The sequence below is a fragment of the Coptis chinensis genome, chromosome 4 (genome assembly GCF_015680905.1).
Source record: "Coptis chinensis isolate HL-2020 chromosome 4, ASM1568090v1, whole genome shotgun sequence".
In the NCBI taxonomy this organism is placed as follows: domain Eukaryota; kingdom Viridiplantae; phylum Streptophyta; class Magnoliopsida; order Ranunculales; family Ranunculaceae; genus Coptis; species Coptis chinensis.
In genome coordinates, this window is record NC_141459.1 from 74,789,805 (window position 1) to 74,805,084 (window position 15,280).

At 37.3% G+C, this 15,280-nt stretch overlaps 1 protein-coding gene across 1 annotated transcript; it reads left to right on the plus strand.

Annotated features, from left to right (window-relative positions):
• The first annotated feature begins 821 nt into the window (after positions 1–821).
• On the plus strand, positions 822–13,457 carry IWS1 (Transcription elongation factor (TFIIS) family protein). The gene is made up of 11 exons (XM_086557536.1): positions 822–1,046; positions 1,131–1,575; positions 1,667–1,786; positions 1,999–2,219; positions 2,456–2,585; positions 2,691–2,753; positions 2,834–2,911; positions 3,786–3,874; positions 3,968–4,033; positions 4,118–4,271; positions 13,154–13,457. Exons 1-11 carry the CDS (start codon positions 850–852, stop codon positions 13,250–13,252), a joined length of 1,662 nt encoding a protein of 553 aa, XP_086413662.1. The 5' UTR covers positions 822–849; the 3' UTR covers positions 13,253–13,457.
• Positions 13,458–15,280: the final 1,823 nt, after the last annotated feature.

Sequence of the window (15,280 nt, forward strand, 5' to 3'; positions counted from 1 at the left end):
TAGAGGGGTTGACGACGAATATATTGATGAGTATAATCACTCCTCTTCAAGTTTTAGTTCTTCTATATCTGTAATGAGAAGGCGGGATAACACAAAGAGAGATACATATCCAAGTTTGTTTATGAATGTAAGTTTTATTTAGAGAGAGAGGTTACCTGATCAAGAGAGGAGGAAAGTGCCAAAGGAGATGAGATACATATCCAAGTTTGTTTATGAATGTTGATAACGGATGAAAACATTATAAAAAACTAATAGACCAAGTCACCTAGTTACAAGGAGTCTAATTTTTTAGCGAACCGAATGTATTTTCTCTTAACCAAAACCAGTTCCAAGTCGGAGAGTGTCCTTTTAGGGACCGGGGTATGCATTTAACAGGACCTATAAAAACGAAACAGTATAAAAAACCAGCATACCAAACACCCAGTTCCAAGGAGGGATCCAAATACGACTCAACCCAAATCCGAATAGTTTAGGTTTGGGTTGATTTTTATATCTGTTTATTTATTTGGGTTGGGTTTGGGTCTGTTGGATTCGGATTCGGGTTTGGATATATTTTTTGGGTTTTTTTTTGATTGTTAGTGTTATCCGATTGGGTTAGTTGGGTTCGGATATTAAATTTCGGATATAATCGGGTTCAGATATTATAAAACTATTCGGATTTGGATTCGGATATAGCCATATCCAACCCGAACCCGACTCGATCCCTGCCCTAATTCCCCTCTAATTTTTAGTGAACCGGCTGGTTTTTTCTTAACCAAAACCGTTCCCGGGTCAGAGAGTGCCCTATTAAGAATCGGGCGTGTATTTAAATTAAAGGACCCTGTTTTTCTTTTTTCGATAACCGTATGCATGTGTAAGAAACAAAGTAGAGTTGCACCCTTGCCACTAAAACAGTTAGACGAGCGTTGCCCATATTTTCCCACCTCCGATTTTTTTTTTTTAACTCCGCATGAAAACTCAATAATATCCAAGGAGGAAAGAGAAAAACAAAAGTCCTTTACTGTTCGATTTCCTTTTCCATTCTTCAATATGGGTTACGACGATCCGTAAGCACTCTTTAAAATCCCCAATTACGTCAATCATTTTATATTATATTATATTATATTAGGGTTGCTAAATTAAAATCGCAGGTACCGCGATGAGGACGGTGAACCGTTGATGGACCCAGATGAGGTACCATCAGAAAGAGAAGATTCAATTGAACCAGAAGATCTTGATTGGAGGAACGAGAGAACACCAACTCCAGTTCACGATTCTGATTCTGGTAAAGCAGCTGCACCCAAGCCTAGAAAAAGACTTGTTAAAAAGAGTTTTAAGGACGCTACTCCTAGTTATGATTTCGGTGATGATGACGTGGATGAGCCTGATTTTAATTATTCTGATGATGATGTGGCGGAGGCTTGGAATGGGAAGGGGACTGGGAAGAAGAAGAATAATAATTTTAATACTAGTAAATCTGATAGGAAGTTTGGGTCTAATAAGTTTAGCTCAAAAGGTGGGAGTAGTAGTTCGAATGCTGCCGCGGATCCTGAGATGAAAGAAATGTGGGATACAATTGCTGGCGGAGATTCCGAGGTTTGATTATTCCATTATCTTTATTCACTTTTATTTTGTTATTAGCATACGACTTTTATATAATATAAATGTATTTGAAATGGATTGTTAGGATGACAAAGAGGGTGTAAGAACTTTGGACGATGATAACTTCATAGATGATAGCGGTGTGGATCCTGCTGACCGGTATGGTAGTGACAATGAACTGGGATTTGCTCGCGATGCTCCTCAGGTTAGAAAAAGACTCCTCTTGATTAGACATGTCATTCCTATTGTTAGGTTGTTAGTAACTGACTGTATATACTTGTGCAATTTCCTTTGTTGGTCGGTAGTAGAGTTTTCTCTATTGTGTAAGATGAAATTGGTATTTTAGGATGTGGATATGTTTGAGTGAATTCACCTTAAAATATTTGTTGGTTTCTAAACAAGTGACTCATGGGACAGGCAGAGGAAGGTGAAGAGGATGACGAGATTAAAGAGCTCTTCAACTCGGGCAAGAGAAAGAGGAAAAATGAGAAGAGTGCTGCTGAAATTGCTTTGCTCGTTGAGCAGCTCATGGCCGAGCTCGAAGTGACAGCTGAAGAAGATGCAGAGTTGAATAGGCAGTCCAAACCTGCTGTGAATAAGCTGAAAAAGCTGCCACTTTTAACTGAAGTTCTTTCAAAGTAATGTTTTAGTTGGGTTCGGATTTTTTTTTTCAGTGGTTACTTGCAATATGACATGTTTTGTTTAAGTGAACTTATCAAACTCCCAAAATCATATGAGTTCATTTTCGCCTTGATATGAGGATAAGTTCTGACATTTTAAATCATGGAATTGGAAGGCATATATGGTAGTAGGGTTGAGTCTAGAAACAACAGTTATGTTTCTTCTTACCTAGGTGTTATCACTCTTCTTGCAGGAGACAACTTCAACTAGAGTTCTTAGATCATGGAGTGCTGGCTCTTCTGAAAAATTGGCTTGAACCCCTACCAGATGGAAGCCTGCCCAACATAAGCATCCGAACTGCCATACTAAAGATTTTGACGGATGTATGTGTGGTGACCTTACTTGATTGTTGCTTATATTTGCTGGAATGTAGTGTCAGTTACCACATGATTGGCTTGCAACACCTGACTGCTTGTTCTATTGTGTAGTATCCTATTGATCTGGAGCAATATGATAGGAGGGATCAGCTGAAGAAAAGTGGTCTTGGAAAGGTTTCAAAATTTTCTCACAGAAAATAATTTTTGCAACCAAAGTATTTGTGGAGTGACATCATTAACTCTTATTGGTTTAGGTTATTATGTTTTTATCAAGATCTGACGAAGAGACTACTGCCAACAGAAGACTTGCTAAGGATTTGGTTGATAAATGGGTAAGGCTGTATTTATGAAGCGTGACAGTTGGGTTAAAGTCACTTGCATTGATGCTTAAAAATTTCAAATCTTTATAACTTTGGATTGATTCCATCTATCAGGTGGTTGACCGACTATATTGAGACAAACAAGAATGTTTAATGTTGTGACTGACTTCTATGTCAATAATTTCTAAGTTTTTCTATAAAATCATAACTTTCTATATACGAAATGCTGGTTTCAGTTTTGTTTTTATCGGTTTCTATTGAATGGTTATTGGTTAATACTTCATGCCAGGAAAAACCAGATTAAGCTGATAATGTATAGAAATCATGTGATCTTTATATATCAATTTTAAGAGCGAGAGGTTGATGCATTTACCAGGTCAAATGAGTAAAATGAGGATTTTTTTTGGGGTCATCTATCGAGTACTGAAGAATTGAAAGGTTCTAATGATACCTATTGCCAATGATTGAAAAGTTACCATCGTTTGAACTAAGGGACTGTTTGATAAATTATTCTCCTATGGGAAGTGTAGATTTTTCCTCCCAGGATTTTACTATATTCGTTTGTTAAACTGATTAGAAGTAAGTGATTGTTATTTTCCCACCCTCTTAAGAAAATATTTTTATATCTACCTTCATATATATTTGCTGATTAGTGCAACATGACATTGCCTTTCACTCCAAGCGCATCATTCAACTTATGTGTCAGACAAAAATAACATTTTTGAGAAATTACAACTAATTCTTTGTCCACTGATTTTTACTGGTCTACTTTATTAATTTAAACTAGTATTTCACTGCAGTGGTTGAGGTGAGACTTGGATGGTGATAAGAAAAACTAGAATGGGTACTGGAATTACTTATTTCTAATAATTAAAAATTGATGCAGAGTCGGCCAATATTCAATAAGAGCACACGGTTTGAGGACATGAGAAGTGCCGACGAGGAAAGAGTGCCATACAAGAAGCCATCGAAAAGGTACTCTCATCATTTATATCACTTAATTTTCTAGTTTTTACTTTTGCTAACCATTACTTTCTCTCCTTAACTCTTGTATATTCATTTCCCCAGATCAGCAACCAAAGCTGCTGGTTTGGAATCTAGAGATGATGATCTTGACTTGGCTGAATTTTCACAGTAAGTCTGTCAGTTATAATAGCTATAGCTTGGCTGAAAATTTTGTATATGTTGATGCTAATTTATCTTTTGCCTGCAATACAGGGGACGGAAATCTGGCCAACCATCATCCAGGCAACATGCTTCTAGACCTGAGGCCCTGCCAATGGACTTTCTTGTTCGGCCTCAATCGAAGATAGACCCTGATGAAGTTCGAGCAAGGGGAAGACAGGTTGTCCAGGATCAGAAGCGGTTAAAGGTTTGTCGGTTTCTTTCTTTCTCTCTGTTCGTTCTGGCTATAAAAGTACTTAAATTTCTGCTTGGTTTAAATTTCACTTGCTGCTCATTTGTATTGGTCCATCAGTTGTATTTTCGTGAAAGATTTAATATATATGTTGGCATGCTTGTCCATGCCATATTTAATATTGTGGAGTGGAGGTCAGCATCCTTTATAAGAACAATATGTTGACAGAGAAGAAACTTATGGAACAAATTCGTGTATCGGCAACAGTGTGAATAGATTTATAAACCACATAGTAAAATGGATTTACAGTTGAACATAGCCACTAATGCCTCTTACTAGGAATGGCTTCAAATAGAGGATTCCAGACACTAATATAAGCTATGAAACATGGACACTTCATATTCTTAAAAAAATCCTTGTCTTACACACTGACACACTGGTTTGGTCGGACACACGGACAGGTTTTATGTCAAATTAGGGTTTCTTTTTAAACCCTAAAAGACCAAGAACATAATCTATTACCATGGTTACAACTCCTTGATATGCCACTATCATTGTAATTTGTTTGCAAGGAAGCGCTTTGTTATGTCTTAACCCAAGAATTAGCTGTGTTACTAAAGTGACAGTTTTCCCTTTAATTAATTGTGTCCCCATATCCTACTTCATATAGGTCGCCGTGTTGGACATTGTTCCCATTTCAAACACCACGTACCCATGTCAATGCGACTTAGAATATAAGTAATAATTTAATATGATTAGAAAAGAAGAAACATGTTTTTTAATGGTGTGTTTCGGCAATGTGTTGAACTTGTCTTATCTTCCAGAAAAGTTATCTTTTAATGTGGGCATTGTCTATACCAAGAAGGCGGCCACATGCTATCACTAATTTAACAGTGATTTGAGGATCAAGAATCACATATTATTTCACTCGGGAATGAGAAATGGAATCCTAGTGAGAAATAGAATTTTATGAGAATGGAATTGCTAAGCATTGAAGTGAGAAACAGGTTGTTTGGTGTCCCATAAGAATTATTTCTTTCCTAAATTTAAGGAGTACACATCGTCAAATGGCATAGGTGACAACACTTTGTTTATTTGCATTTCTTATTAACCGCCATAACAACCATGAGAATTCCCAATTGACATGGGTTTTAGGAGAATCAAATTCGTACCAAAATGGGAGTTCATTTCTCGTTAGAATTTCAAATCTCAGCAGTTATAAGCATCCAAACATGCACTAGAATTAGAATTCCCATCAAATATAGTTAAGGTGGGAATTCTCAAGGTTCCCAGATGTACCCTTAGTATAAAGAATATGAAATAATGAATCACTAAATCACTTACCTTAATCCATAGCAAATAATACGATGAATCTGTTAATAGAAAACCAACTACCATTTCTCTTCCACATTTTCTGTTTAGGGTACGTTTGGCGACGGGAATTAGAATTCTAGTGAGAATTGAATTCTCAATGATAATGTGAGAAATAGGGTCGTTTGGTTGTCCGTAAGAATTCTTTTAGTCCATTCAAAAACATGTACCCGTGTCATTTAATTAAATAAGGGTTCTTTAAAAATCTTCCATATTTTAGGACCACTATATGACAAACCTCTTTTTCTAAAGGTGCACTTCTTTGTTAACTATATTTAAGAAATGAACTACCCGTAACTACTGTGAGAATCCCAATTAACATAGTTTTAGGGAGAGAATCAAATTCCCACCAAAGTGAGAATCCAAGTCTTGTTATAATTCTAATTCTCATCAATTATTTGAGTAGAATTGTGAGAATCTTGGAGAAATCTCTAATGAGATAATTCCCTTTTATATAAATCTAAAGACCTGAATTATAGAATTGCCCTTAGGGGTTATTACAATATTAGTAAATACATAAACTCCCTATACTCTCCCTCAAGTTGGGGCGAAGATATCAATCAAACCCAATTTGACCGCGTTGGAGTGAGAAACTGTAGGTCCCAAAGACTTGGTGAACATATCAGCCAACTGCTCTGAAGAGTGAATTGGAATCGTGACAATGATGCCAGATTGAACCTTTTCTCGAAGGAAATGGATATCAACCTCAATGTGCTTAGTCCTTTCGTGAAGAACTAAATCTGATGCTATCCGAATTGCAGCCTGATTGTCGCAATAAAGGGGAGACCCATTGTTACTAAAGACCCCTAACTCGGTAAGAAGGGAGCGTAGCCATAGTTCTCACAAGCACCATGAGCCATAGCTCTATACTTAGCCTCGGCCGATGAGCGTGAGACAACATTTTGTTTCTTACTTTTCCAGGAGACAAGACAACCACCGTAGAAAGTACAAAAACCCGAGGTAGAGCAACGATCAGTGAGACACCCAGCATAATCTGCATATGAGTAACTAACTAAATCCGGTGGACCATAAGATGGATAGAACAAGCCAAGTCCTGGAGAGGACTTAAGATATCTCAAGATTCGATCTACTGCACCCATATGAGTAGATCGTGGGGCATGCATAAATTGGCTGACTACATTGACGGCAAAAGCAATATCTGGTTGAATGTTAGTCAAATATATAAGACAACCCACTAAACGCTGGTAAGGGCCTGGATCAGGAAGAATATCACCCATATCAGCATGGAGGCAATGATTTGGATCCATAGGAGTGCGAGAGGGTCGACATCCCGTCATACCAGTACCAAACAACAAGTCTAGTGTGTACTTCCTTTGAGCGAGGGAAATACCATGTCGTGAGCGAGCTACCTCAATGCCAAGAAAGTACCGAAGAGGACCCAAGTCTTTAATATCAAAAAAATTGCCCAAATCTGTTTTCACCTTTGCTATGGTATGGTGTCATCACCAGTGATGGTAATATCATCTACATAGACCAAGACTGATTAGCTACACTTCGATGAATAAAGCATGTATGATCTGACTCACATCGGATAAATCCCATGGATAAGATAACCGTGCTGAAACGATGAAACCATGCTCATGGAGACTGTGTCAAGCCATATATGGATTTGAGAAGGCAACACCTTTCCAGAATACTCCCCCTTAAGGGCAAAACCCGGAGGTTGAGACATGTAAATATCCTCGGTCAAGTCACCGTGAAGGAACACATTCTTTACATCTAACTGGTGAAGAGACCAATGATGTTGTGCAGCTAGGGAAATAAGGAGTTGTACGGAAGAAAGCTTTGCAAGAGGAGCAAATGTGTCACCAAAATCTTTTCCAGGTGTTTGAGTGAAGCCCTTCGCTACAAGTCGCGCTTTGTAGCGCTCTACAGAACCATCCTCTATGTATTTCACTGTGAAACCCCATTTACACCCAACAACCCGTTTACCAATTGGAAGTAAGGCCATCTCCCATGTGTGATTCTGCTCAAGTGCTTGCATCTCAGTAAACATAGCATCTCTCCAAGACGGGTGCTCCAATGCCTCAGAAACATGACGTGGACTCCTAATAGAATCAGTGGCAGCAAGATAGGCACAATAGGAAGGAGAAATACCACTGTAAGAGACAAACTGAGCAAGAGGGTGTTTAGTTACACATGCTCGCTTCCTTTTCCGTTTAGCAATTGGAAGCTCTAAATCATCAATAATGAGAGGAGTAGGAAGAGCAGAATTTGGATTTACTAAATCAGGATGGAGAGTAGTACCTGAGGGCGAGGAAGATTGTGGCGGGTGATAATATCTGTTGGGCTGCCGTGTGTACACCTTGCCGTATAGCGTAGAGTCGTGACTATGTAGGTGTGCAGTAGACTCATAAAAAACAGGAACATGTAGTACAGGTGGAATAAGAAGAGGTTGTTCTAGCTCATTAGAGGGAGAAGTATAATAAGGAATATTCTAAAAAAACGTCACATCTCTAGAGTGAATGATATGACGTGAGACGGGTTCATAGCAACGATAACCCTTAGATTGAGTAGAGTAACCAAGAAAAAGGCACTTAATAGCCTTGTCATCTAATTTTGTCCTCTTTGGAGTACGATCTTGTGCAAAACAAATGCAACCAAAGACTCGAGGCTCGATAGAAAAAAGAGGAAGACCAGGTCTGACAAAATGCAAAGGAACCTGGCCATTAAGAATCCTACTGGGAGTACGATTAATTAAAAAAGTGGTTGTGAGAACAGCCATACTCCAAAAACGTTTAGGGACATGCATACCACGAAGGAGACATCTAACAACATTCATAAGGTGGTGATTTTTCTGCTCAGCCACTCTATTTTGTTCTGGACTGTAAGGACATGTGAGTTGTTGAATGACTCCCTTCTTTAAAAGATGTTTAAAATCACCAGATATATACTCTTTAGCATTATCCGAACGCATTGCACCTCACAAGAACACCAAACCGGTCCAATCATTTGCATAAAGTTTAGAAAAGTAGGAAGAACCTCAGTCCTAGATTTCAACAAATAAAGCCATGTAAAACAAGAGTGGTCATCAATAAAAATGATATAGTAGCGATATCCATCAAAAGAAGTGACAGGGGAAGGTCCCCACACATCAGTATGTATCAAGTAAAAAAGGCAAGCAGATCGATGCATGTGCGAGATATAAGATACAAGAGTATGTTTGGACAACTCACAAACAACACATTGATATTTGTTAGATTGACATGAGTTTCTCAAAACAGGTAGTAAAGAACATAGATGCTGAAAGTTGGCATGACCCAAACGGGCGTGCCATAAATGTAGAGTCTTAGAACAAAATGGAACTCGATAGGGATCAGAAAACACCGGGTGATAGAAGCCAAAGCTGTAGGAGGTTCTCTGAACATATAGAGACCATCTCGCTCATACCCCCTGCCAAAAATCTTCTTCGAACTCGGGTCCTGAAAGACACAATGATCCGGAAAGAAAGTTATGGAGCAACCAAGGGATTTGGTTAAACTGCTCACAGATAACAAATTTAAGGCAAGTTTAGGAACGTGCAAAACAGAAGATAAAGATAAAGACGGAGATAAAGGAACACATCCAGAGTTCTGAATAGGAGTACAAGAACCATCAGCAAGACGAACAAATGGAGCAATAGATAAACTAGAAGACTTTTTCGGAAAAAAATGTGACTCACCAGTCATGTGTTCTGAGGCACCTGAGTCAATGACCCAAGTGGATGGAGAGGCATGATATGTAGATTGAGTACCTGAATGAGTAGTAGATGCTGAGGCAGTATAAGATCCAAAAGAAGGTGTAGTCCGGTTACCCAACATAGCCTCAAGTTGGCCCTGAAGATGTTGTATCTGTCCTGATATATGACTATACGCATCAGGAGATGGGATAGTCGAAGGAGCCACACTTGGAGAACTCAATGAACTAAAAGGAAGGTCGACAATTGCAGCTATTGGACTCTTCCCATGGCCTCTACCAGAGGATGATGATTGAGATCTTTCAAAGAAACCAACTGGATAACCAATGAGCTGATAGCACCTAGACTTCTCATGTCTTGATTGCCCACAGTGAGAACAAGTAACAAGCTGATAACATCTGGACTTCTCATGTCCAGATTGCCCACAGTGAGAACAAGTAACTGAGCTGCGTCCTTGACCTCCACGACCACAACCTCTTCCACGCTGTCCCTGACCTCTAAGATAAGAGGAGTTCACAACAAGCGCTGATTGGTCAATGATACCCTGAACTGCAGCAGACGGTAACGTAGCCCGACGAATACTTCTTCGTCTGTCATTGTCGTCGATAGTTGCAAAGGCATTCATCAGAGATTCAGTAGAGAGGGGAATGGTCGTGTGTTAACGATTTGTCCACCAAGGGTCTCAAACTCAGGACGCAAACCCATTAGAAAAGCAAACACTCTGTTTGTCGGCGCGCTTAGCAACAAGCATCGCGGCTTCTCCAGTCAACTCAACAATGACCTCATGATGGTCAATCTCCTCCCAACGAGTTTGCAACTGTGCAAAATATTCAGCTGCTGATCGATCACCTTGTGAGGTGGAATGGTCCTCACGATAGAGCTGAAACACACGAGAGCCATTACTCTTACTGGAGTATGTCTCTTTCAAAGAGGACTATAGATCATAAACAAAATCATGATATAGAAACATCTGAATAATTGGTGTATCCATGGAGTTAAACAACCAGCCAATAACCATACTATTATGCTTCTTCCATTGAGTGTATTTCTTCTCGCCTCAGAATAAAGAGGGCGAAAGCATAAGTCCCATCGACTAATCCCTCCACACCCTTACTAGTTAGATAATGGACAACAGATCTAGACCATGTCTTAAAGTTGATCCCATTCAACCTCTCTGAGGTTATAGACTGAGGTGTGGTAGTAGTTTGAGGACCTTGTACTGAAACATGACTCTCCCCCAATGTATCCATTTCAAATAAATGATCCGAGTCAAAGTGTAAAGGTGGCACCTTTAAAGAAATTAGCTACTTGATCTCATAAAGGCATAACCTTTATATAGTTCCAAACATTGATCCTTGTAGAAAGAGAGAACCCCAAAGGGGGAAGATGTTGATGGTTTGATTCTTTGGCGGTGGTAAGAGTTGGGTGGTAAGAGATGGTGGTAGAAGCAAGTTGTCGGGTTGTTTTTTTTATTTATTTTTTATTTCTGCTCCGATACCAAATAGAATTGTGAGAATCTTGGGGAAATCTCTAATGAGATAATTCCCTTTTATATAAATCTAAAGACCTGAATTACAGAATTGCCCTTAGGGGTTATTACAATATTACTAAATACATAAACTCCCTATAATTTGCAACCAAACACACATGAGAATAAGAAAACCTACCAATTTGGTTAAGATGAGAATTCTCAAGGTTGCCCAACATACTCTTACTTTAATGTGTTAATGATGCATGAGCATGGATACTAAATTAGTGTATTGCTTAATTTATTAAATTAGTAATAGGTTAATATCATTGGTTTCTTATTTGTAATAGAACTAGGTTAAAACAATCTACTTATGTGAGTCATGGTGGTAGTGTGTCATTGGAACGACATAGTCTCTTGCATTTGCATGTCCTACAACACTAGCAACTTGAATGACATGAACCATAAGCAAGAAATAAATGCCAATAATAATGCCATGATTATGTCCAACATAATATCTTCAAAGCCATTCATAAATGTACATGATGGAAATTGGAAATAATAGAAACAAAGCACATGAGATCGCCAAGTGTCTAACATAATGGGAGATTAAAGTAGTAAGTCCAAATAACCAAAACTTCATCAAGGGTTACATCCAAGACCCATACTGACAGTGTGGTCCTTAAATGCCTTTGATGGAAGGCCTTTGGTTAATGGATTAACAATCATACAGAAAGAAACTTCAACTTGTTATTTTTGGTGAAGAAGACTGTTGTGGTATAATCATTGTGAAATCTCAGTGTCCTAGAAATAGGATCGCCAAGTCTAAGCCCGGGGATGCAGCTATAAACCATGAACTGTGGCCTCAAACCAAGTCACAAACTTAGCCTCCATAATGGATGCAGCAATGATAGACTGCTTAGCTCTTTTCCATGAAATGGCCCCTCCAGCCAACATAAACGCATAGCCAAATGTGGACTTTCAGCTATCAGGACATCTAGCAAAGTCTGAGTCTGAGTCTGAGTAACCAATCATCTCTAGATGATCAGTTTTCCCAAATGTGAGCATAAGATCTTTTGTTCCCTTTAAATATCTTATAATTTTCTTTGCGAGTTTCCAGTGTTCTGTCTATCCCAGAAATTACTTTGATATCTGCCCAGAGCGCCAATTGCAAAACTTATGTGTTTTGTTGTTAAAACATAAAAATGAATATTAGCGCATCTTAGCTTTCCTCTTGGATTCAGTGATTCACATTTGCTGCTCATTTTGTGTATACTATGTGTAGCTTGTTATATGTGTTGTACACATTCTGAGCTCCCCAAACGCTCTACAACAAATTTTTGGTTAATGGCGTTCATAACTTAGTACATTACCAGTTTTAGTTTTTAACGCAGCCTACACGTCCTTATTGAAGTGATAAACTACGTAGCTTACATCAATGTACTTATGCCACCTTGGCATGATCTGTCTTGTCCGTTTTACTTAAAGCCTAAAGAACAAGAGAAAAAATAATATTTCATTTTGTAAATTGTAAAACTATATACCTTGTAATTGTTATTACTATTAGATTGTAGAATAGGAGATTTTGTAATCATTTAACAAGAAAGTGATTAAATGGTGGATGAGATTTAAAAAAAATATGACATCAAATTCATAATTTGCAGTTGTTATTAATGTTAAAGTAGGTGATTCTGTTTATATTTTTGGATGAATCGATTTAATAGTTTGGAAAAATGAAACGTTAATGTATCATGTTCATATTGGATGATTGATTAAGATCATGTTAAGATAAGAGATTTTGTTATAAAGTTTCCGAGCTCAATGATGTAGATAGGCAGGAGACGGTCTAAATATTAGGGACTTTTTGAAATTGGAGATTTTGTTAATATGTTCCCAATTTCTCTCTTGCAACGAGTACCAACTACTGAAGTCTGGGATGATGTTAATCTTAGATAACGTTTTGTTTTTGATAACTTTATGTGCATGCCAGACTATATACCAGGAGTTGCGCTGTCAAAGCCTGCACAAAGTAAATGATACTCATTTTCCTTGTATATTTTACTTAGGTTACGGTGGCAAAATTCTTAGTTTTGATTTTGCTTTAGGAGGGACTCTCTCTCACAAACACACTCGCACACCCACTGACCCACACAGTCACACAGCATGCACGTATGTGTGTAGTTGGAGGTCTAAGTGGAGGCAAAAAGAGGACACCCAGCCACCTTTTGATCGTGAAAAACTGATGATTGAGAATTTCCTTTAATGTCTCTCATCTATGATTTAATGATTGTAGTCATCTAGGGTGGGTTAGAGTTGTTTAGCATACATTTGTCTTGATAAGTGTAACAAATTCTTCTGCAGATGAATAAGAAGTTGCAGCAGTTGAAAGCTCCCAAGAAGAAACAGCTTCAAGCTACAAAGCTTAGTGTTGAAGGTCGGGGTATGGTGAAGTTCTTTTAGTTGCTCCATATGTGACGAAGTGTTGGAAATTTTATTGGGGTCTCCCTATTTTGGGAGGTAATGTGCATTGAAATAAAACACATCACCGTTAATGATAGTTTTAATAAATATTGAGATACTTGAACCAGTTTGTATGGTTTGTGTTTGTCGCTACATGGGAGCTTTCCAGGAAATTTGGGAAAATAAAAAATAAGAGTTTCGCCTATACCTAGGGCCGTTTGGAAACCATTATAAGAATCCATTATATGATTAATAATTTATTATGATCCTTCATACAAGGTAGTGCCCGTTCCTTCGGTACGAAATGTTATTGAAAATATGAGCTGGTAATTTTTTTTTTACTAAAATAAGAAATAGTAAAATAATTGGGTCGCAACTTTTTATTTGACACTGCCCATCAGTAAAATAAGAAAATACTAGCTAAAGGAATTCGTCAAATTCATCTGTTTACAATTTGAATTTTACTCTGATCTAAGTAGCTAAAATGAAAAGAAAAAAAAAGACATGATGACCTAAAAATACAACATATTTTGGTGTTTTTTGTATTTATTTTCTTGCCTAAAAATATATGGAACTTTTAATTTTTTACATTCGATACATTCTGTTACGTGAGTTGCACTTTCCTCTTATATCACCTATATGACTAAAATACTCTTAAAAACAAATTAAATTTTCAAATATCTTCAAATTTGGGTTGGTATCTTCAAATTTATTTTTGGATTATCAGCAGCTGCCCGAATGTGGAGCCACTTATACAAACAAGGCCAGCAGAAAAGGTGGCCAAATAATGTCACGATTGGGTCTTGCGCTAATTCAAAACAAATGTTACACTCAAAACTACCAAGTACCAACATCATTTCTACAACTCCCAGAACATGAAGGGCTTTGGGGTGGCTTGCTCATCGACTCCTCAAACCCACTCGTCATTTCTCGTAAATGGCTACTCAAGGAGGATACCATATCCGAGTCAAAGAGTTGGGTATCGAGTTTCCCAATTGTTTGATAACATACTCTTCATAAATATGAACCCACTTTAAGGTTTAATTTGATGCGGGTTAAATCCATTAATTTCAGTGAATGAGTTTTGCTATCGAGGTTTCAATTAATGTTAAGTCTTTACCTGTTTTCTGACAGCGTTCTCGTGTGATACACACTGTTCTTTTATATCTACATGAATCAAATTTTGTGTGGTAATCCGTAAAGAAATTTGAAGATACCAACCAATTTTGGAGATATTTGAAATTTTGATTTGTTTTTTAGGATATTTTAGTCATATAAGTAAAATAATAGGAGGGTGCAACTCGCTTGACCAATTCTAACGGCTAATTAACATTCCGTCCAATCAATTTTAACGGATTGTATCATCAATTGTAAAAATTTAAAAGTTTCATGTATGTTTAGGCAAGAAAAAAAAATACATTGTATTTAATGTAAAAAACAATAAAATACATTGTATTTTTAGGTCATTATGTAAAAAAAAAACAATGAAACTGATAAAATATCCACTTTCACGTCAACTGTTTTTAAGGAAACACTAGTTTTCGAACCCGTTCTATGAACGGGTGCCGTTATATTAAATTATTATAAAAATTATAATACCTATGTGGATCTATCAGGTATAAATATTATATTGGTTTTTACTTTATTTTGTATGTGTGTTGTTCTTTGTCTTTTCCAGTTCGTTTGTGTAATTGTTATCCACATATTCTATGTAGAGCTATGAGATATGCATATTATATTTTATTTTGAGCTATGAGATATGAATATTATATTGGGTTTCACAATATTTTTGATGTGATTCCTATGAATATCATTAATTAGTATATCTCGCTGTCACGTTAGATAATGATATTTGGCTACACTATTAATAAATTATGATTGAGCATTTAGTAATGGTTTCTTGCTTTCTATGAAAAAAGTGTTAATTTTTTCAAGTTTACATCCATTATCAGTTATATTTTGTGTGTTTATGTAAATCAATTGAGAAATAATTGATTATGGACAGAGTAGAAGTGTCATTTAAAGGTG